This window comes from Pongo abelii, chromosome 17 (genome assembly GCF_028885655.2).
Source record: "Pongo abelii isolate AG06213 chromosome 17, NHGRI_mPonAbe1-v2.0_pri, whole genome shotgun sequence".
NCBI classification, from domain to species: Eukaryota; Metazoa; Chordata; class Mammalia; order Primates; family Hominidae; genus Pongo; species Pongo abelii.
The window spans coordinates 39,413,719-39,438,301 of record NC_072002.2 but is presented as its reverse complement, the minus strand read 5'-3'; the positions used below and the strand labels follow the sequence as shown (position 1 = coordinate 39,438,301).

Below are 24,583 nucleotides of genomic sequence, written 5' to 3'. Positions count from 1 at the left end.
ATGACTAGGCTAAATTAGTAGAATGTCTGAGTTATTGAGCATTTGTGGAAAGCTGCTGGCTTATTACTTTCACTCACATATAGTATCCATTTGCTTGCCAACAAAATACTGGTGCTACTGCTCTTAAATATATATTGCATTTGTGGTTAATATATTCATTCTTAGGATGGTAATGTATATTGCTATAGTCCTTGAAAACAGCTTTTTCCTCCTAGCTAGCTTAAACCTTTTTATACGTTCTTAACCGCTTCTCTCTTCCTATTCACGCAACCTTGTCACCAACTTGTGATTTTATTTGTGTTATTAGTCGTCTCTTGGTATCCATGGGGGATTGATTCCATGATGCCCTGCGGATGCTGAAGTCCTTTATAAAAACATGTACAGGCTCTCATATACTTTAAATGATCTCTAGATTACTTGTGATACTAAATATAATATAAGTGCTATGTAAATAGCTGTCATAATGTATTGGTTTTTTATTTGATTATTCTTATGGTATTGTAGTGTTATTTTTTATTTTTTCAAATTTTTCAACCAGAGGTTGACTACAGATGCAAAATCCACAAATATGGAGGGCCAACTAATTTTTAAAGCTATATTTAATAAACATTTGTTTAACCCTTTTTAATTGTCATGAAATTTAAATTAGTGGATTCGAGTTGAAAGAAATTTTAATGTGGTTCCAAAGTCCACTTAAAAGGGTGAAAACTACTCACCTTTGACAACAGACAGTTTATGTCATATTTTATTCCATCCCAATAATAACCTGTCAAATAAAGAGTAATACAGGCAGTAAATAGTACCTTTAGTAAATAAGTAAGCATTAAAAATTACTGTTTAGTGCAGGTGTGCTACATGGTAGGCATGGTACCAAGCATTTTTATATAATTCTCACTTACTTTTCATATCAACTCTAAGATGTAGGTTTTATTATTTTTTCATTTGCAGAGAAGGAAACTCAGGGTCATTTAATGATTTGTCACACAACTAACTATACAGCAAGTTAGTATTACAGAAAGAAAATCTAAAGATTCTTTCCTACTAAGACTGCTGGATATATTTGGAATGAATACTTTATAGCATCATTGTACAATATCCTGATTCCAGGGTTGTGACCAAATCTGACACTGGTCCTTCCTTAAAAGCCTTGAAATAGAGGGAGCTGAGAGCTATGGGACATCCTGGAAAAATGGCTCTGTAACTTTGGCTTTGATGTTCCAAACATATAGCAATGATTGATAAAATATAAAGATAGAAAAACAAATGAACTTAGTCAAGTCCAAAACAGTTCTTCATCTTTGAGATCCAGAAACCAAATAAGAAAACCACATGGTTATTAAGGCTAAAGCCAGGGGTCTGCTGAACATTTTCCAGCAATAGAAAGTGGTAATTAGGGTTTAATCCCTGTGGGACAAATCCAGATCCACTATTTGAAGCAGGGCCTGGGAGGAAATTTCTTGTTCACAGCAAGAGACTGGGAAAAAGTAATTCTGTTGACCACTACCAGGAACTAGGATTTTTACCTGGAGGATTGAAGGAGTAGGAAGAAAGACACAGTTTTGTGACATAAAACTGAATTACCCGTGTGTTACCTCTGTGATTTACGTTGCAATGTCTCTCTATCCCTGTAGCACAGCAGATAGGCAGCAAATGCCCCTCTGAGACCCAGCTCTGGTACAGTAGCCTGGGATGCCCTAGTAGAACCAATGGTGAAACTACTGGAAAGGGAGAAATGAGCACATAGAAAAAAAAATCACTACAAATGGGCTTTCAACCAAGAGTCCAAAGTATGTGAATGAATCAAACACTAGTAAAGCAGAAAAAAAAGAAACTAATTATTTTGAACAGTGTGACAAAGACTGAAATAAGCATGTTTAGAAGCTCAGAAAGATAAATGACGGTATGATTTCCACTGAAAAGAGTGACAAATTATGAAGCAAATCCAAGCATAAGTAAAACAAAAACACTTGAATGTTTAAAACTAGAAATGTTGGAAATGAAAAATAGTCATTTTAAATAAAAGCTTTGCTAGATAGGATAAACTCTAGACTGGTCTAGCTGTGAAGAGAGAATCAGTGTTTTGTAAGAGTACAGAGAAGATGATCTAGATTAGAACATAAGAAGACAAATAGATTCTTAAAATATGAATGAAACAGCAGTTAAAATACATGGAGGATAGACTGAGAGGCTCCAATCTGTGTCTAATAAGGATTCTGATAGAAGTGAATGGAGAGTGTCTTAAATAGGCTTAATAACTGAGTGATTTTAATCACTGAAAATTTTAAGAATTGAGGACGTAAGTGAGATCTCAAATTGAAATTATTATTTTTGTATTGAGCAAGACAAATACACGTAAATGTACAGTTTAAAACATGGCAAAAAAAAAAAAAAAGAAAACTGCAGAACATTGAGGACAAAGGGAAAATCTTGAAATAGACTAAGGGAATTAAGAGCCAATTCTATCCGATGAATCTTAGTCAAGAGTCTGGGACTGGGAGCCTAAGGCTAACGTGGCTACAGACAGTTCCTTTGCTCTCATAAGTTACTTTTCCTACCATTCCTGGCATTGTCAAAGACCAAAGCACTACTTAATTATATGGAAAACCTCCTTTTGAAGTGCACCTAAAATGTAATTGTAAATTTACCTGCAAATGATCAGAATATAAACTGTGTTAAAATCCAGTGTGTGAAAGACAGTAGAATCCTGGCTTGGTTATACCTGTATGACTTTAGCCAAGTCACTTAATTAATCTATAAATGAGAATAATAATCCCTCCTTTATCTACTCTTACAGGACTGTTTCAAGGGATTTTTTCTTGCATACAAGTTCTTTATAGACTAAAGTATGAAACAGTTTATAAAATTATTATTTTATTATACAAATGAATGTGAGCTATGGTTCCTGACTTCAATTAGAGTTTATATATTAGATTTATGTAAAAAAAAAAAAACAAAAAAAAAAACTTCACAGACAAATACCAAAATGTTTGCAAAGCTACTTAAAACAACTAAGCACAAATTATTTTTGGTGCATATCAAGTGTAGGAGTCTAAAGTGAATAGCGGAGGTGGGGTTAATCAGGTTAGGTTGAGCTTCTAAAAACTACATGTTATGAATTATCCTATTCATTTTTTCCAGTTTTTATTATGAAAATGTTCACGTATACACCTAGAGTTTATGATGGTTAACATGTAGCCATTTACTTACATATGACTATATATGTTTTTTCCTGAAACTTTTGAAAGTAAATTGCAAATATTTCATCCCCAAATACTCAATATGCATCTCCTACCAAAAAGAATGTTTACCCACATGACCCCAATACCATTATCACATCTAAAAAAGGTAACGTCCCGATAGCATCTAATAATCAGCTGATAGTCAGATTGATATCTAAATTATTCTCAATTGCCTCAAAAGCCTTCTTATAGCTGTTTCCGCCCCCTCCCCCCAAATCAGGATCCACACATTACATTTACTCAAGTCTTTTTCAGTCTCTTTCATCTCTTCACTTTTTCTTCCCGTGACAATAGGCCATTTCTTTTGAAGAATATTCTGGATTTGAGGGGTTTTCCCCCCCCCTCATAGTAATAGTTGTTCCTCTTTTCAAAGACAACAGGCCATTTCTCTGAAAGAATATTCTGGATTTGCATTTTTTTTCTCATAGTAATATTTGTTCCCCTATCCTTGTATTTACTGAAAACTGGATTGTTAGGCCTAAAGACTTAATTAGATTCAAGTACACATTTTAGATAAGATGCTATATTGGTGATGTGTACTTCATATTGCAACTCATTGAGAGGTACACAATGTCACGTCATTTCCATTCTTAGTGATATGAAGCTAAATAGTCTGGTTAGAGTAATTACCATCAGCTAAATGTATTGTAAAGATATATCTTTTGCTTTGCAATGATCAAAGGATGAAATCTGAGTATCTCAGAATAACCTGTCTTCTACTAGTTTCAGCATCCATTAATGATTATCCTGAACCATTTTATTTGGCATTGCAAAATGGTGAATATCTAATTTTGTCATCCCTTCTGCTGTCATTCTTCTATAAAGAAAAGCTTTCACTCATCAAATAGGCACGACCTACACTTCCTCCTTAAAAAAGCAAGGTGCTTCTGACCCTTTCATTGCCAATTTTCAGAAAAAGAAATTGATGTAATAGTCACCTCGCATGGTAACAACTTAAGTTTTCTTCTTTTCTGTTTTTGAGGATTACTATGCACTGATTTTTTTTTTAATCCATTCAGTATTTTGGTAAAAGAAATCAAAGCAGTTTGATTTCTACAAAGTATAAGTTTTAATAATTATTATTTTAAATTACTTTTTAAAATTTGGTAAGACTAAATGTGAAGTCTGAGTCCTAATGAATGGAATGGTGGGGAATAGGGTTAATCAGAATAATTTTTTAAAACTATATATTATTAAGCATCTCTAATCATTTTTTTTAATTTATGAGATGTTCTTTTTAAAAAGTCTCTGAGTACCTTAACCAGAGTGTAACTGAAAACAAGAATGTCAAAAAGGCACATTTAAATTGTTCTCAAAATCAATCAAAAATAATGAGGTGCTAGGAAAAAGTTGTATCCTTGATAATTACATCTATCAGTATCAGAAAACAAAAGAGAACAATCAGGAAATGACAATCCCACTCCCAAGTAGCACATTTAAAAAGGCTAATGAAAAAAAAAGTCTCTTTTAAAAATGTACTAAATTAGCATTTCAAGTAAATTGACAACTTAAGCGTTGATAAAGGCCAATCTGGGGCCCAAACAATGGAAGTTCTGTTTCTACTTTTATCTGCTTTTAAAAGAAATTATCTCACTTGACTTTTTTTGTTGTCTTTTATATAAATGTAAGTAATTGTCCTAAGGGAGGTGACAATCCTCATGTACTTTGCAAGGGTCAGATCATACCTGGAGTATGGCGCTTCATTTGGGGTTCTATTTCTTAAAACATTGACCTGGAGATAGGTAACCAGGAAGGGAGGTAATTCCAAGTATTTCTTACATTGTGCCCCTATGTTTAGTCTGGAAAGGAGCTAATGTAATTGTCATGTTAGACAATGGATTCAACCTCTTCTTTGTAGCACCAGAGCTTAGAGTTAGGGCCAATGGGTGAAAGTGACAGAAAAGCAGATTTGGGTCTAGAATTAGGAAGAATTCTCCCATAATTTTAGCCGTACAGAGGTGGAATAAATTTACCTCCAAGGGAATGAGTTCCCCAAGGCTGACACTGTTGAGAGGTTATAATCCCTTTACTTAAAGATGGTGTACAGGTGTGCAGGGATCTCTCAAATATTTTGTGAAGAATCTATAATTATAATGAGAGATGCTTTAAAGGTCATTTAACATCACCGTTTTAAAAATTGAGGGTAAAAATGAATTTTACATCATGGCTTTAAAAAGAAAACCCCTAACACATCCCAATTTGCATATCATTGCTTTGTATTTGGGAAATGTGAAAAATATGGTGAAGTAGAGTTCAAGCTTCAGTATTTTAAAATCACGGTTCATTGTTTTTGATCACAGTAAATTCTTATCTAGCCGTAAATTTAGGAGCTTATAGATAAGAATATGGCTTTGTTAATAAAAAATATAACATAGCATTTTGGACACTGTTTTATGAGTGGAGAGAATTAATGTTTGAATTATCAGTAGTGGCAAAAGCATTTTCATTCAATGATAAAAGAAAACTTATATGTGTCAGTTCATTTTGAAGATAGTAGTAAGTGCTGGCATTTTATTATTTTGGCTTTTCAAGTGATTTTATTCTTTATTATTAGCCTAGGGAAAAAAAAGCCCTAGTATATTCTGCCAACATATTCATCAGTCATCATTTTTGGAGACAGTTTTCGACATATTGTATGTTTTACTGTGCTAACAAGAGAAAAGACTAGCCATTAAGTTTATGTTTCTTTGTTTTTCAGCAAGGTCACATATCAGGAATAATGCTAGAAGTATGCTAATAAACAATATATAATGTAGGTCATCAGGGAGTAAGAAATATTTTCTAACTAGTTCTAAAGGGAAATATTGTTAAAAAAAGGGATAGATGTTATTTACGTAACACATGTTGCTCTATATGTCACCATCAAAAGCATCTTGTAAACAGCTCAGTGTAGTAAATCTGCCTTGGTGATTGTCAGGGTGTTTGAAGTCCGTGTTAGATTTAGATTCAGCACATTCAGTTCGCAATATGCCTAATGTACAAAGACCGTCAGATGATTTAGACAGCTTCCAATGGAAATATGCCTGTACTTCTGTAGTTTACAAGGAATATTGGCCACTGTTGCAGAAGAAAATATTACGTTAAATTACAATAATTAGGAAAAATTTATATTAATGGCATTTATAATTTTAAATCTCAAATTATGCTAAATGTTTGTGCTTAACTTTGATTTTGTTACGTTCTAAAGAACTTCAGTTCCTTAAAATTGATTGTAATTTACAGGCTGGTATTTCCTTATTAATGCCATTTGTAAAACAATTTTATATGATTTCAAATGAAACGATAATTCTGTAAAAAATGCTTATAAGAAAATGTCATTTATGTGATTTTACAAATGTAATTTTCTCAAGTTTGGGAAATTTTAAAAATGGATTATTTTCATAATGGTTTATTTTGTCTTCCAACATGGTTTTTAATTACAAATATTAAGTTTCATCAAAAAGGAATTTATGTAAGTATGTGTTCTGGAAAACACAACTAATACTCTATTTACTGAGTTCATCTAATAGGTACTGGGACTCAATAATAAAGATGTAAAATTATAATGGCTGCTTTATGATTCAGAAATCAGAGAGCCTACTAGCATTTAGAATCAAAAGAACGTATTTCTCTTCCCAGCTGTATGGCACCACGACATCAGGCAAATCTTTCTATTTCTCTGGACCTCAGTTTCTTCATTTATGCTATAAGAATTATAATAAAAATCTTGCTCTACTTCACAGGACTGTTGTGTAAAATGATAAAATAGTGTTAGAATGTTCATTATGATATTATTTCTTTATAGGATGAGGTACATATTTAAATACTAATGCTTAGCAACTTCTAAAACATCATTTAAATTGTAGACTTTAGCTAAAAATTATATCTCTAAATGTTTTAGCTAGAATCCATAAATCTTAACTTACTAGCCATATTACTTATGGATATCTAGAAGCAACACCCCAGTTATGTTGGTCAGAATGAAATTGTGCCTGATCTTCAAAGACACTGGTTTCTGAAACTCTGTAGATTTTTTTTTTAGTACTCATGTTTTTTTAAACTGTATTTCTGTAATACTTCTGGTTTTGAAAACCTTCTGTTTTTGAGTTTAGGGATCTTTAAAAATATATTATGCCATAATTATGTGCTTCTGTTTCTTCTAAATGTCTGCAAATGAAAATATAGTGTTGGGATCAAGCCATAAGGTCTAAGTAAGGAATTCGTGGAACTGGGGCCAAGCGGCCCTGTAGTTTAGTTTGTTTCTTAGCAACATAGGTAAGACCAGCATCTCAGAAAAATGTTTTTTAAACAAAGAAACAATTAAAAGTCCATGTGTCTAAGTAACACTGTTTATACTTGTTTTCTCAGAAGAAGACCTATCAATGCATCAAGTGTCAGATGGTTTTCTACAATGAATGGGATATTCAGGTTCATGTTGCAAATCACATGATTGGTGAGTGACACTCTAAACCTTATTACAGATAGATGTTTCTTCTGCTTGTGTATATCACCATTAAACAGAGTTAAAGATGAATTAATTGTTCAACCATCAATGTTCTTCCTCGGCATGATTGATTTTTTTTTAATTTCTGTTATTAGTCCTGATAAGGTATTAGCACATTTTATTTTCTGCAAGGGCTAGTTTAGACTTCTGCAGAGGATTATATATCTACTGCCAGTCAAAACACAGGTGATTAACAAATTAAACTTCTAATCATTTTTGCATTATTGAAAACTAACAGGAATGGTTAATGAACTGGATGTTAGCTTTCCGTAGAGTTTTAGACAGGTTTTAATTTCAGAAGTTACTATGGTAATGGCACTGTTGTGTGTTGCTTAAGCATCTTTGTATCAAAATCTAAAGTAGCGAGTTTTTGTGATAGGGAAACATAAATAATTTAAATAGCCATAAAATAGTTTTATATGTATGGTTTCAACAGCCTGGAAATAATCATGATCATAAAGATCATGTGAAGAATTCAGTAATCATTTTTTATTCCCCACCAAATTTTCCATAGATTTTTATAAAAGTAGTTTGGGGAAAGATTTCTGAAGTTACTCCAGGCCATTGTTTTTAGGATTTTGCATTTATCACATGGCCTAAAATCAAAAGGATTTTTTTTAACTTATTCATATTGTCCCATTATTTCTTAATTCCTCATGGATTACTGCCTATGTTTTTTAATTTGATAAGCACTTAGTAATAACACTAAGCGTTTTACCAGCCAATTAAACTTTATCAAGCAGATCATTTTTCTACTAGTACAATGACAATTGCTATTACTTTATGCTATTTTTGTTACTCATGTATGTTTTTCATACTATGAGTTTTTTATTTCATACTCACTTCATGGTATTTCATAATACCGTAAATAATTATAATATTTAAAAAGTCAAATTAACCTCATACTCTCCTACTATGAAACTCTGTAAGACAGGAAAGAAAATGCAACAGTTTAGACTATGAACTTGTTTTCAGGGGGGAATAAGTTTTATTGTATACTAATTAGAAATAGTCTAAGAATGCTTAGTGGAAGGTTGTTCCCCTGTCATTTCTGATCATTAAAGCTATAACAAAACTTCTATTTTTCTTATATAAATTAATGAAGATAAATTCAAAAGCGTGTTGGAAAATTGACTGATAATTTTTCAATAGGATGCACTTTATAGTTTTCAAATGATAGGTCTTTCGGGGGGTTGTTGCTTATAAATGACTAAGAGCTTATTTGTGCAAAATGGAACTTATACATAACAGCTAAAATATTGATCAATTCATCTCTATATTTTCCAGATTTAAGTATTAATATTATTCATGATTTCTCATGTATTAAATAGTATATCCTTCAATGTGACAATAGCGTTGACAGCTTTAGTGAGTGATTAGAAGATAATGGCAACATGTAGGAGAGATTCAAATGTTTCCTTGCAATTCCCTTCTGTTTGAGATTGTAAAAAATACCTTATATAAACTTTTAAAACAGCTTTTTAGAGGAGAGGAGCAGCTTAGAAAAAATGAATTCCTGCCAAATGATTAACGTTAATATTTCCCGTCTCTTTATTTCTTGAGTAGACTGTGTTGGTGGCAGTCATTCATGATTCTACCTCATGCTGCTCTTATAGATAGGCTTGAATGAAAGCAGTTCTTAGAAGTTTGCAGTTTATGAGAAATTCAGTGAAATTTTGTGGTCATGCTTCTCATTAGTTCTATTCAATGTAAACTTATTTTTGTTTCTGGATTTATTATTTTTCCCAGTACATAGATGAATATGTTGAATATATTTTCACCACAATGTTAACACTCTTTTGCACATTTAGAATTTCAATTGAATGTTCAGCATAACAGGACTTTTTGATTTTCCAATTTTAGTATCATTTTGCCTATAAACATTAATCAGTTTGTTTTGTCTTCTTTTTAAATTGCTTTATATCATTCCTATTCGTATTTATTTTATATTCCTTGCATCGTTAGTGCTTTCCCAAGGCTTTTTCCCTTCTACCTTATAGTGGATTAATAAGCCACTTACCTCTTGGGACCTGAGCATTTAACAATTCACCTTTCATCAGAGAAGCACATTCCATTCCTTTTCGCAGAGGTTCTAGTTATTTAATATTCATGCCATTTTTAATAATAAAAATATGTAATTCTCTTGCACTTGAGGCCTAAACAAATGAGTAGCATCCATTTAATTGTTTTATTTGTTGACCATGCATCCAAGTCCTTATACCCCATTCGTGCTGTTAGTATCTAGAGAGAATGCAAAAACCAAGGGAGTCACAAAGGCTAAGATACCCCTTTTTAGAATTCCAGTGTGCTATTTAGTCTTTCAAATGAGGCAGGCTGCATTATTTTGTTAGCTAAAATACCTCCATTGAGGGTAGGTATTTTTAGGTTGTGTATCTGTGTGTGTTTTTTTGTCTAATCAAAAAATAATCTCAACTAGACATTTAATAGAGGAAGGGGGATTAGGGACTATCTGAAAAGCCTCTTACTCCTTTTGTTAAGAGGGTATATAGTGTTTTTGCAGATTTTGTTTTACATTTCAATCAATGTAGAGGAAGGATTATGTCACCTGATGGAAAACAAGATCTACAGATGACCCAATGAGGTGTAACTTTAAATTCCTTCTTTACTCAAGTCATTTGCATTTGCATTTGCTTCTGTGGCACCTATGTTTGTGTGCAATCTCAGTGTCAAGCAACCGCCACGCATCTTTCTGGATGTGCTGGTCTCAGGCTGTTGGCCGGGGACATTTGTGAAAGGGAAATCACCAATGTTTCTACCAGGTACATATCAGAGGTGCTCTTCTTAAGTGCAGTTTTGCAGCAAGGTGTGGACACATGGTCTGAGTTGCGAGAATAATTACTCGATAAAAATGCACTAGGGAATTGACTTATGTCTATTAAGGAAAAAAAGAAAACCTCCCTCTTCACCACGTTTTGACAGAGTTTCAGTATGAAATCAGACCAGTGACTGTTGAGGGGTTTCTTTTCTTCTTTACACACATACAAAAAGAGCTACAAAACATTTTAACAGCTTTCCTGGGGAAAAGATTTCCCTCTTTTAAGATCTGTGCCAATGAGAAAATTTTTCCTCTCTTCGTTTGTTCATTTCACATAGTTTATGTTGGCTTTTGACCTGAGAATACAACAAGATACCAGTGTGTATTAAGTGCTTTAATTTCCTATTCACTCTTCTCTTTTCTATCAGCATAGTAAATATTTATTGTTATTTTCCTCTCTGAGCTGTCTGTTATTACTATTATTCTTTGGTATGGATTAGCACAAATAGAGATGAAACAAGAGAATTTAAATGTGTTTAACCCAGCAAAGGGATTGCCTCATATAAAATTATGAGGCTCAACAGCGTAGAGTAAATTTGTAAGTGCTCTGAATAAAGGGCTGTTAGGCATGAGATAATATAAAGAGATGACATTGCCAAGAACTATTTATGAGAAGCTTAATTTTTTCACTCTGATAATTCTTGACCAATAATTACCAGGCTCTAATTATCTATTTTAGTTAGAAAGAAATTTCGATCACTATGGAGGTTGGCATTGCAACTAGCGCATAAATCCCCAAAGAGACAAATGTGTTCCAAACAGCCACAAACAACTGTCTCATGAAACATAGTCAGCAAATTGCGAGCGGCTGGTGGTAGACAACCAGCAGTACACTCACCATCGAAGGCCAGTCAGCTTGACAAAGGAATGATCAAAGGGGAGAAATACCATTGTCCTTGGAATTGACTACTATAGTTATGGACTTTGGAGGGCAAGTAGTCAGGATATAGCTATGGCCATTTCCAGGCCTCCCTTTCAAAGTTCATGGATGGAGAAATGAATGGAATAGGTACAAGCCATTTACATAAGGATTATTTTTAAAAATATACTTAGAAATGGTTACTTAATACATTTTATTTTTTTCATCTGACTAGAGAGACCAGTGTTGTAACGGCAAAATTGTGTCTAAGTGTCAGAATACCCCGTTTTGTAAAAGATAGGAAAATCCAGAAATAGTCACTAATAAACGTGTCCTAGATAGATCAAGTGTAATGTTAAAGCATTTTGAAGAAGCAAATATGTTTGTCTCTTAGAAAAGCAGAACTAGAATTTGGGATTGTAAAGGATAGCTAATAAGAAAATACTGATGCAAAAATAATGACTTTTTATTTATATCTCTAATAAATACTCAGTATTTTATAGATAATCACGATTTTCAAAAAACCAGGAAAAGATTAAGCTCTCTCCAGCATATGTAGGAAGACACATACTCTATGTGTTGTGTTACACGTGATATATATCACTGATGTCAAGGCATAAAGAATGAGTAAATCCATTCTTAACAGTGTGGTGAAATTTTAGTCTGTTCTTGTGGCAGGTGGCATTCATACATCCTGCAATTTGTTTGGTGCCCAAGGTCACAAATGGCATTCTTTTCCTTTCATTTCTTTAGTGGGTGGTGTACTATGTGACTAATCTTCATTATCTTTTTGCGACTTTCAGTATCACCTCTGAAGCATTTCAGCTTGAGTGCACTTGCTTTAGAAAAGACTAAAACCAGTATTTTGAGGTTCATAGTAGTTTAGGATTTTATGCCCTAAGGGAAGATATCCAAATATATGGATCTTTGCATAGGAAGAGAAAGGTCCACGTCACCCTTTAAACTCTTGCTTTCACCGACTGGTTTCAAAAGAATGAATAGAAATGGATCAACAATAATGCCTATATGTGTGGGTATACATATGTGTTTATAATCTCCATGCTATCCTAAGAAGCTCAAAATCACTGAGATTTTTTGGAACCTTGATTTACATTCATTCTAAATGAGAAGATGACTGAACCCTTTTTAAAAAAAACATCTTTATTTGATTGCTTACAAAATTCAGAGAATTAAGAAACAAGCATTTGGTGTTAAATATGATAAAACACTGGCTTATTTCATCAAGAGCTGGATTAAAAAAGATGAAATCTGGGCAGTTTAATGGTAACCGAAAGCTACCCTCATGTGGGCAATGCTGGCTTATTTGAAAAGCCCATAAAGGGCTTCTACATGGACCATACAAAAGGGATACTTTCTCTTTAATAGCCATCTGTACAGGAGAGATGAGAAGTGGGCCAGGTCATCTCTCCTCAGCTGTCATGATATTAACGTAGGTAATGGAGCAAGCTGGGCGTTCTGCTGGGTGTTGTTTTTCATAGATGTTCATCGATTTACACAGATAATTCTATTTATTTCTTAGAGTTGGTCCAAGTGAACCAGGCAGAATAACAAACACCAAAGCATTTCAAATGACTTTATCTTTGTTTATAACGTAACTTTTGTCTAAAAAATGGTGTCACACCTACTGTGCAGATGGCTGCATGATTTGTAAACCAGCCAAAACATTTAAACAAATGTGTGATCTGGGGATAGATTAAATAAAGGATAACATGGAGTGTGGGCCACAAATTCTAATAATCAGATGATTTTAAGTTGTGTGCAGTGTGGAGTGATGGTCACACAGATAGCAGGGAACGCTTGCCAATGACAGCAAGGTGCCTTACAGATCTCAGGATGGAGCCTGTGGCCTGGTAGGCCTCAGTTTGAGAACCGCACATTTGCTGTACAGCTGGCAGCTCTGTATGGGGACATCAGATAAAACTTACGTAAAATGAAGTGTTATTGCTTAGTATGAAATTGTTCAGAGAGGGAATTTGCAGACAGTAACTGAAAACAGAATTCATGATACCAATGAAGCAGACTGTAAATATGAAGAGGGTTTAATTATCTGCACAATTTAGCAAAAATTCAAGATATGTATTTAGAAAGGACATACGTGGGCATAAATATAACATAGCTGTACTGCTTACCAAGTGCAAACAGGGGGCCACAGGAACTTACCAAGGCTCCATATGATCAGCCTTCCTAAAAACAAAGACAATTTAAAAGAAACTCAAAGAAAAATGACTTTTTGGAGGAAGGCAGAGTTTTTAAGAGCTCATCGTGATTTTTTGGATTCTCATTTCTTAAGGAACTTGGGATAAAATCTTCAGGTCTGTCACTCAATTTCAGGGTTAAGCTATTAAAAGACAAATCATGTGTTTTAGCTTGCGTCTAGCAGCTTTGATTTACAAGAATAAAAAATACTGGCAGTTAGTGTACTTTTTAATTTATAAACCCCAAAGATAGTGTGCTAGACATTTCTTATGATGTTAATTTTCTGTGAGGCTGAGGATTGTGGCTGAGGCCATAGATCGAAGATTCAGTGTCTTATTACTCTTTAGAACACACTGCCCCTAAAGGGGCCTGAGAAAAATGTTGTTCTCAAGGAGAATTACTGGATGCCAGCCTGTCGTCCTAGGCTCAGCACAGAGGTGCTAGGAAGAGAGGCCCTACCAGTTGGATACGGCCATGTGACTGGCTGACATACAATGGCAGGGCTTCTGGATCTCATTTTGTCCTCACCTTTGACTTCCGGTAGAATGTACCACTAATGTATCGGTTTTTCACTCACTCTTTGATATGGTCATTATCAGATGTGGGTATCTGTTTCTGAATGAAGGTTGCAAAGCATTTCCGAATGGAGGGCACTAAAAGTCATCAGTAATACCTAAAAAGATATAGATCCCTGCACACTCATGCTTGCCCATGCACACACACGCATCGTGACCTATTTCCACAGAATCCGTTCACACATATCAAAGGAAAAGGTCTCTGATGACCTATTTCCATAGGTTATTTCCTAGTTTCAGGGCCATTAATAGCAGTAAACAAAGGAAAGGGAGCCAATATGGAGAGTGGGTGTCGAACTTCAGCTGCTCATATTGTTGCATTTGGTGAGCTGATGGGGTTTCGTAGGTCACCTTTAGAATTATGCCTATGACAGCAGTAGCTACCTGCCAAGATTGCAAGGTATCTCACAGCTCTCAGGATGGCGCCTGTGGCCCGGTAGGCCTCAGTTGGAGGGGTACACATTTGCTGTACAGCTGGCAGCTCTGTATGGGGCAGCCGTGTGGGCTGTTAGGGAGCTGGAAAGGAGACAAGCATGAAATTTCTTCTAACCCCAACTCTGTTTTTCTGTACTGTTGGCTGCTTCTCAGTTCCTTGACAAAAAAACCAATCAGGCACCCTTTAATCCGCCTGTGATTACCACTGGTATAAAAAGAGAAGCATAATGAGGAAAAATGCCTCGTTTTGTTGCCTTCAAAAGCCAACAAATTGGAGTTAACTTGACAGGAAGTGGCTTAATAATTAGATTATTTATTTATTCCTGACACATATCCCCCTGTTACTAGTCTCAGGAGACCCTGTAGATGGTACGATTTTCAAGCTGCCATTACTTCGCTGTCTTCTGTGAACAAAGAAGCTACTGTCTATCAGTCAATTAAATGCAGTCTTTAAGCAGAGGCTGCGAAGTCCTCAATGGAGAGAGCCCTGGGACATTGTGGCTGATGATTCCTTTCTCTGTACTGTACATCACACTCTCAACTGCAGTCCCCACAGAGATGGAATAAAGTCATGCATTAAAATATCACTTGTTGATTTGTTTGCTAATGAAGAGCCATTGAAATGTTTGTGTATTTCTATGGCAAAATTGTTGATAAAAGGGCCTGCTTGCCAGCATATTTTAAGTCCATCTGCTGTGAGTGCTTATTTAAGAGTTATTAAAATTAAAGTCAACAAACAACAGAATTAAAAAACAAAAACTCTGAGGTAACAAGCATTTTCTTACTATTTTCATCAAATTAAGTGAATCAAGGCAGGAGAAACAGAGAAATTGTATCACTTAAGTTAACGCTTACATTGCATTAATTCAGACACCTTGTTTTCTCTAACATAAAAATGTAAGCCTTCGTCAGAGTTTTAGGGAACTGCATCTTTTAAGTATGAAAAGAGATGACAGTCTCTCTTCACACTTTAAGAAAATAATGTTCTTTAGGAAAATAATGTTCTTAGAAATTTTACTTTTTTCTTTAAGATGAACGGCATTTTTCTAGCGGTTTATCTAACTTAAAGAGCACTTGTACAAGATTTTCCACAGAGCACAGTGAGGCTTTTTAAACCAAACTAATAAAACGCCTGTGAGACGTACATATCAGATGCAATCTTGCAGCCACATGGAACGTACAGAAGTATGACTTTTCTTTTCCATTTGTTTCTCTTTATGTTTTCTTCTTCTTTTTTTTTTTTTTTTTTTTTTTTTTTTTTTTTTTTTTTAGCATTACTTTATTTCCATGTAAGTAAGTGGTGGGTGACATTTCTACTAGACAAGGTTTTTATCTCTTAATTCATCAACCTAGTACCATGGAGTGTTCACTGTGTATAAAGCATGTCTTCACTGGAGTTCTCTGGGCTTCCATTAATTGGCTTTATATTTTAAGAGTACATCTGTTATTGAGCTGAAGGTCTGGAGGTGGAAGACTTGGATAATATTCTGACAGCTCTCTGATGAAATATTTAGCTATGGCTCTGTTATTTAAAGGGATAAATTTGTAATATTAAACAGAGGCCACTGAACTTTGAAAAGAGTTCCTTCTTTTCATCAGACTTTGTAAAGAGTAAGTAAGGCTTTAACTATAGTTTTCATGATTACCTGACAACAGGCCGTAAAGAATTAATTCAAGCCATCATCAGATGGCTGTATTTCTTATTTCTACCCTGTTATTCCAAGTCATTTTGTTAGAAAAAGCTTAGATACTCGGAGGTGTTCTATAATAGAAATGAATTTGAAACCCTTTCATTAATTGGTGATTAATATATTTCAGGATTAGTTTAAGCAGGGCTCTACCTCCTGCCCAGTCAAGTATGTTCTGGTTAATATCCAATTATCTGCACCTTCGTAGTTATTATGTCTTAATATTTCGGATATGATAACCAGAAACTTGAGAGTAATGCTAATGAGAAGCATAGAGCAAGAATTAACCAATGACATACTCAGTGATCCTTGGTGAGGAGAGAATCTCTTTTTTTCCCCATAACACACTGCCTCGGCATCTTTTGAGCACTGACTGAAAAGTAAGACTTTCGATTACAGCAGACAAAAATTAGAAAAATCAGTCGTTCTCTCTTTTCAGTCATATTAACCTGAATTTACAGTGTTACGTTTACCTAAAAACATTATTTCAGTTCATTTTATGAGGGATAAAAATAGAAAACGGAGAGCCTGTTTGTATTTTCCAAACAGGAAACATCATATTCTTTATCTTTTCCTTTTAGCAAAGCCACAAGTTGTTATACTCTCAAAGGATGTTTTAATCCAGATTAATTTGGGATCCCTTTAATATTTCACTAAGGAAAAGCTTTTTCCTGCTACCTTTTCTTCCGTTTCTCCCCAAATTTAGCACCATGCTGCATTCAGGTTTCACCTCTATTTATTTATTTATTTATTTTACAGGTCAATTCACTTTTGAACAATCTGACTTAGCTCCCATAACGGTCCCTGTTAGGGTGGGATGCACTGCTTCTAACCATGTAGCTTTAAATAGTGACTTTGTGCATTGCCCCTTTATATGCTGTATTGTAATGAAGCAACATCAGTAAATTGCAGTGAAGGGTGATTGTTGCACAGGGATGACAACTACACCTTGGGGTCCATTTGCACCAGATTATTCTTTTTATTGTTATTATTACTTCCCATCTTCTTTATTCTCTTGCTGCCGAACTTACTGTTGGCCACCAGTGCAACACAGAGGGCATCTTGAGGAACACTGCAGACATCATTTTTTTCTCTTATGCACATACCAATCACCATTCAATTCCAAAACCAGAGACCCTGGGTGGTTTTGCAGTTCTTTATCGATGCCTCTTTACTTTGTTGACTTCATTTATAATGTCTCTCCTCTTCATCTTCTTAAAAGAACAAATTTTCTGTAAATAAAAGTGACACATTTCTTTTCACCCATTTTGTATAGATGTTATAAATCTGTAGTCAAAATGATCAACTATTGTCCATCCTAATTTGTCCCTTTCCCCAAAGAGGTTTAATAATTCATTTTAAAATAGAGGTCTAGATGGGATTACTTCTTAAAGAAAAGATTTGTATTTTCAATATCTTTTTAGGTTTCCTTAAGACATAGATAAAGTCATTATGAATATTGTATACACTAGTTGTTTTCTTTATAAAATAGCCTGTTTCCCGCCCCTGGTCTACTGTTTTTACCCAGTAACTAATAGCAAAATAATGTGGATTGAAGTCAGAGATTCTGCACTGTTATTGAACAGAATTGTGAACAAGCTTTTAACCAAGGGATAATTAGATGTGTATTTAGGGGCACTATTACTCCTTTTGTTGTCATAATTTTAGTACCTGTGTCCATTTTTTTTCCAAATTGTTAGTGCAGCTGTTGTTTTGTTTTTCTCTCTCTGAGGCTGGGCTGTTGCGCAGCATTCAAACTAAAATCTAGGATTAGAACTGACACACCTTCAATAGAACTATCAAGTCTTTTAAAACTGCTTGGCCGGTGACGCCAGTCCCGCACTATTCAACCACACACACTTCCGATTGTGGGCCAAAGAGCATTGATTTTTAGCTGTCATTTCTAGTGCACATACTGTAGAATTGAAATTTAAACCTTAATCCACTCAGTAATGCAATTAATTTTTAATGTGCAGTAATACTAATTGAAATAGCCTGAATTTAGTAAGTCACCACAAGACATTTTCAAAAGCAAGAGTCTCCACTGAGAACTGGGAGGACAGATAATCATTGTTACAGTGTTTACAGAATAAATGTGAACTCTGCAGACCTCCAGTAGAAAGGGGGTTTTCTTTAAATTAGTCTATATTATATCTCTTCGAGAAGAGAAATACATCGTCAAAGAGAGTTCCTACTTTCTATCTACTGTAACAGGTTAAAATATGCTATTAACTTATTTAAAAGGCATAATTGTAGTTAGAAATATCTTAATGTATACAAAATAATATTCACCCATTTTTTTTAAAAAAAAAAGCAATTATGAGTAGGTGCAAATGAAGTCACCTGCCAACAATGTCACGGTCAGGCAAGAGTCTCAGTGGGTAATCTCCTTATATAATTATGTTTTTTGAGATATTATTTCCAGACTCAATGAATATATGTGCTGTATCAGCTGTCTGTAAATCTGTTGCCTTGTTTTGATGTATTTTTGGTGAACCAAAAAATATACTGTCCCCTATCTGTTTCAAAGCTATGTTCCTTTAGCTTTTACATATTATTTCAAAATGGCCTTTTAAATGTTTTGTGAAGCTCTTTTTTTCCCTAGCCATAGTAAAGCAAATTTTCAACAGTAAAATCAAATAGGTTTTCAGTCATTTCTATACTAAAAAGGTTCTCTAACCACATTTATCTGCTAGTAAATGAGGACTTTTTAAAATGCATCAGTTCTGCTGATGAATGGGCTTGCGGAGTGTTTCAAATGAGCACCAGCATTAAGCTGAAGAAGGCAAACCCTGTATATCATACTTTCATAGCTCTCACATTATACTATTTAATACACTGATAGTACTGTTAAATATTTAGCAAAGGTTCCCTTATAACCCTACCATCTATTCGAAGGGGATTTTAAGACATTTTTGCAGCGCATAAGTAAAAATGATGCTGGAGAACTGGAGGCAGTTGTAGCATGGCTTCTTTTCTAAATGAAGCGTAGGGTAACGTGATACAAATGAGTTCAACAGATTCACACCTACTGAATACCTCAACCAATTTACATTCTTTGGATTAAAGGTTCAAACTGGCTTTCATTTTGTCACTAAGTCAAAGTGCTGTTAGCATTAATTACATAGAGTACTAACTTGACATTATAGCATGTTAGGAAGAAGACCTTAATTGTGATTATTTTAAGCTGTCCTAACATCAGTTGAGCTTTATAATAAATATTTCCATTTTTTTTTAACTGAGTAGGGGAAGGGGAAGAAAGAGAGATGAGGGGAAATCGATTTATAGTCCACTCATAGCATATTATCAAATCAAATTGGGGTATAGTATATTGAATCTTTTCAGCCTTTAATTTGGGTATGCTGGAGCAAATAATGAGTATTAGACAGATATTGTTGTACACATGGATATGATGCATAATAGATCACCTTTATCAGTTTTTCTTATAATATTTGATAGTTATTACCCAAATAACAGTAATTATTCTTTTAATCTGGAGTGAAAATTGGTATCTAGGAGCCTTGGGCAAAAATATTACCAGTAAATATGATGCTGACTTCATTACTGTCATCACACTGGTGGGTTTGAATTCACGTTTAAACCTTTCCGTGCCTATCAGTATTATTAGTTTTGAAGGTGTAAAGGTAAAGACTGGTCGTTTGTTCAGATTTATATGAAATGTGTGTTTGATTCTTCTAGAAGCCTATTTGCTAGACTCTAATTTTCATCCTATTTTATATGCAGCCAGTGACCACAGTATTCATTCGGACTGCACAGAGACACATCTCATCTGTAAAACACGGCTTGCTGATCTTATTTGCTACTTGTATTCTCATAAGAAGAAACATAGGTTTCATTATGATGCAGTGGAAGTACATTTTGTTTTGAGATTACGTATATCACATATATGTTTATACCAAGAATTTCATAATAAAGAATGAATAAAGGATATAGCTTTAAGTATACATGAAGGAGAAGGGAAGGGAAGTGAAATGGGCGTCACATATAGGTGTGTTTAATATGCAATGCTTGATGTATGTTGACCTCAGGTTACAAGAGTAGAAAATCCCATTTTCCAGCTTGTTTCAAATATAGTAAAAATGCTGCTTCAGTTGCTTTATGCTACTCACATTGGGGAAGGTGCTTATACTGTGATAATTATCATCAAGGAATATTAATGCGTTCAGCATTTGTAACCCAAAAACTCATTATAGCTTAAGCTGTGCATCATCTGTGAAGAGAGAACTTTGCCAGAATTTGCTCTTCACAGGGGTTGCCTCCTGCTTGCTGCGGAGTGGTCAGAGTACTGCAAGAGGTCACTTAGGCTATTTTTGAAAGCTGAAGTTTTGCAATTTTTGAATCACTACCTTCTGTTCAAAGAGCGTATCATTCTTTCCTCAAAATGTCCTTCTTCTAATTGAATGCATGGTAAAATGCAAAATATAATAATAATAAATAAATAAATAAGAGGTAACTGTATCTCATTATGTGGAATTCAAGAAGGTCAGCACATGTATTCCATATCAAGATAATTGAAGTATTGGTGTCTTCTCTTCTGTCATGGAGCAAAGGGATTCATTTACACCAGTTTCCTTAATGCAGGTGCCCTTGGGTTTCAGAGAGAAATGCCTCCACTGGGGCTCCACATTACAGCCCTCTGGCTGGAAATTGTGTAAATAAGACTGCAGGGTCAGCCTTCCTTTTTCGGTACCAGTGTCTATAATTAGTCTGTGATGACAGTCCTTTATATGAGCCTAAAACTGTTTCTGGGATCATTCCTCATACATCTAAGACGTCTATCTCATGCATAGGTAGATATTTTTGCATGTATGTTTAAAATCATTCTCTAGGGGGATATTGACTTGATGGGAACTAGAATCTCTGGGTGTGTTAAGAATCCTGTAACTTCATCTGATCAAAATAGCTGGTTAGGCAGCTCTATTATAAATTATAGGTGGTTAGTTTCCTAAGAACATCGTGTCCTCACCTGTAGTGGGGCAGCTTGTTGAAAGGGAGCTGTGTGCCTGTGATGTTTTTACGTGATTAAATCCCATTATTTTTCCCCCACTGATCCATTGCTTGTCATTTCCCATAAGTAACATTGCTCCATGCTGCATGTTATGGTTTGTGTGGGCCAGGCAGAGAGCACTAATACTGAGTTCTATCAGGCTGTCTGGCATTGCAGGACTGCTATGTTTCTGAGGTCAAATTGTGAACCTGGCCTTGCTCCTGGGAGGACTAGAAAAATATGTTTCATAACTTCCCATAGACCTAAGCGAAGAGGAAGAAGGAAAAACATGAAGCCCATAGGCTCAGTTTAGATGAGCTGAAAGGTTGGAATTTATCAAGCAAGAAAGCTGACCGTTGTGTGGGAGGCTTCCTTACTGTGAGGGATCACTGCCGTGGGTGCAGAATCAGTCCTAGCTGAGGCCTTTGGGGGATAGGGTAATCATTCAAATAGCCCAGCAGGCACAGACACACAAGCTGATAATCTGGAGTAAACCTGCTGAAATAGGAATTAACTTACCTGTTAAAATCACTTACATGAAGGAATACTGATAGAATGAGTACCATGAATTCAGGGCAGATACTGTAGGCTGCTTCACTGAAAGTAATTTGCGCTGTTGTTGTTGTTGTTTTGAATGAGGCAGAACCTTTATTTTATGCAGCAGAGCACTAATGCCACAAAATGAATGGATTTCCTGAACCAGAGACAGGTTCTCAATTGTTTTGGGCTGGAATGCTGGCAGTATGGTGGAGAAATACAGTAGCAGTAGATCTTCTGTAAGGATGTAAACTTAATAATCTTTATGAATTTTGAGTAACTCATAACTCCACTTCCTCACCCAAAGAAGCATTATGAAAAGATTGCTTCTAAATCCTTCAGACATTCTCTGCACTTATGATAGATGCCATCCTCTTTACCTTGAGGCATTGGAAATAAATGTGGGTTGTTTTTTTTTTTTTTTTGCAAGAGATAAAAACGTATACTTTAGAAGTAGCAAATTGTATTTTCATGTTTTAAGTTCACCATTTGCACTGATGTGGTGAGATCCAAATGTGAAGAATTGCTTTTGACATTATTTCTGTGTCTCCTGTATCCCAGAACCGCTGCATTGTTATGCTGAAATGTGCCATCACATGGAATAAATGTGATGTTGGAAACCTGGAAATAGTGTGTATAATATTGCATTCTATGTCCAGGGTGCTTAGGACAATTGTAACTTCTTTAGTTACTAAAACGATTTAACTTATCTTATTAAGGATACATTATCTTATAAGGATACATTGGCTGAAACTACATGTGCATGTGTCTTTTAAGAAAAAATTATAATCTTCCAAGTGTTGTGGGTTTGTTTAGGGGCAAAAAAGGGCTTTCATTTCTAAACGAAAAAGTTTTTTTAACTTTCTCTAAAAGTCTGTTTTACGTAATCTATACCTTGAACCAACACATACTATGTTATCAAGTAAACTTTAAAATACATACATCAAAGGTCTTAACTTGCATGACTGATTTCAGAATTCTAATTCAGATTTTCTGTCAGTAACTGTGGTTTTCTATTTTTATGGTCCTTTTTTAAAATAAATTTTTGTCGTCTTCTTTGTGTATTTAAATGTGTGCATGTGCATGTGTGTGTGTCACATGCGTACATCTATGTGTGGACATGTACCCGCCGTCAGTCTCTTCCACCGCACACTCACTGCTGCAGCACTCCCCGTCTTGTGTTTAGCGTGTTTCCAACAGCTTAGGGAGATGGTACAAAAGTGAAATGAATACTGTGGAGCTTATATTGGAGTCTGATATTTGAAAGAGAGATATTGGAAAAGGATGTTTTTTGGCTTGGCTCCTTTTAGATGTAATTGCTGCTTCATTAGGACTTGGAAGAGTTTCCTGTGGTTAAATTTAATCAAATAGCTCAGAATAACAAACTTGTACACTCTAAGTTCCAGGACAGTTCTCTATAAGAAGCATGGTTTTCCTAAGTTTAAAACAAATACATATACACACATGCACACGTAAACACACACACATCACTACCACCACAAACAACTAGTTTGTAAAATGCTGTGAGTGCCATCTCAAACCTAACTCCCTATTGGTAGTGATTTAATAAGTGATCATGTATAGAAGTATAAGGCATAAGAGCGAAACCCCATCTCTAGTAAAAATACAAAAATTAGCCAGATGTGGTGGCGCCTGTAATCCTAGCTACTCTGGAGGCTGAGGCAGGAGAATTGCTTGAACCCGGGAGGCAGAGGTTGCAGTGAGCCGAGATCACACCACTGCATTCTAGCCTGGGGGATAGAGAGAAATTCCATCCCTGCCACCACCACCAAAAAAAAAAAAGAAAGAAAAAAAGAAAGTATGAGTCATAAGAAATACATTTCAAAGTGTTTGGGGTTTATTTGGTTTTGCACTTGAACAGGTGTCAAGCATTGATTCTCCTGAGCCATGATATGAGGTTGTTATCATTACTTTTGTTATACAGACGAGGAAACTGAGGCGTGAGCAGAACAGAGCTAGTGTGCATTAGTGTATGGAGAGAAACTCACACTTCTTGAATCTGTCTACATCACTTTCAGCTGGTGCAGTATTCATCTCTTCACACATGCACAAGTTGCTCACTATGGGAGCCTGTGCTGAGGTGTTCTTAGCAATTGCTTTGCTATCATTGCATCAAAGCCTGATGTTGATGTCATTTTCTAGGCAATAAAACTTATCCTTGGTTCAGATAAAATTTGATCTTTCCATTAAAAGATTTTTCCATTATATCTTTCCATTATAAGTAAAGACTTAGCCTAGGTATTCTCTTCTGCTTTCTTAAAACAAACTACTTTGAAACAGCTAAGTATGCTTCTGCATCAGAATTCTTTGGCAATGGTGGGAAATAGGCAACAAAGTGACAAAAATGGATAAATTCAGGGTAAATCGTCCTGAGTATGGGACATGGCTTTCCATAATACTAATGTGTGAATGCGCAGCATAAAAATGTTCACGTTTCTGCAAAGTAGCAAGTGGTTATGTTCATATCATTTTGAAAGCTGAGTGGATAGATTTAAATAGCAAGAGCTTTGTTCTGAATGATGCGTGGAACCCAGAATCACAGACCCTGCGGTACATGAAAACACATGTGCCTCAGTCCTGTCCTAATAGCGCACATGTTGTCTAATTATTGTTAGAAATGGGAAATGGCTTGGAAACCTCCAACATTTCTAGAAGCCTCTTTCTGTAGGTATCTGCACATGAATT

At 35.1% G+C, this 24,583-nt stretch overlaps 1 protein-coding gene and 1 long non-coding RNA gene across 12 annotated transcripts in view; one reads left to right on the top strand and one right to left on the bottom strand.

The window, feature by feature from the left end:
* The window catches only part of ZNF521 (zinc finger protein 521), a 344,704-nt gene that overhangs the window by 149,139 nt on the left and 170,982 nt on the right, over positions 1–24,583 (top strand). For 7 of the 11 annotated variants that reach the window (XM_054537745.1, XM_054537740.2, XM_054537742.2 and 4 more), the window contains one exon: positions 7,587–7,671. The exons of 1 other annotated variant lie outside the window; for it this stretch is intronic. In XM_054537745.1, coding sequence (XP_054393720.1) covers positions 7,587–7,671 — 85 coding nt within the window. The remainder of the gene's footprint in view (positions 1–7,586; positions 7,672–24,583) is intronic. 3 more of the 11 variants (XM_054537743.2, XM_063716865.1, XM_063716863.1) reach the window with 1 other exon arrangement.
* Positions 15,921–24,583, bottom strand: part of LOC129051520 (uncharacterized) — a 43,742-nt gene continuing 35,079 nt past the window's right edge. The window contains exon 3 of the long non-coding RNA XR_008515874.2: positions 15,921–17,564. This is a non-coding gene — a long non-coding RNA (uncharacterized LOC129051520). The remainder of the gene's footprint in view (positions 17,565–24,583) is intronic.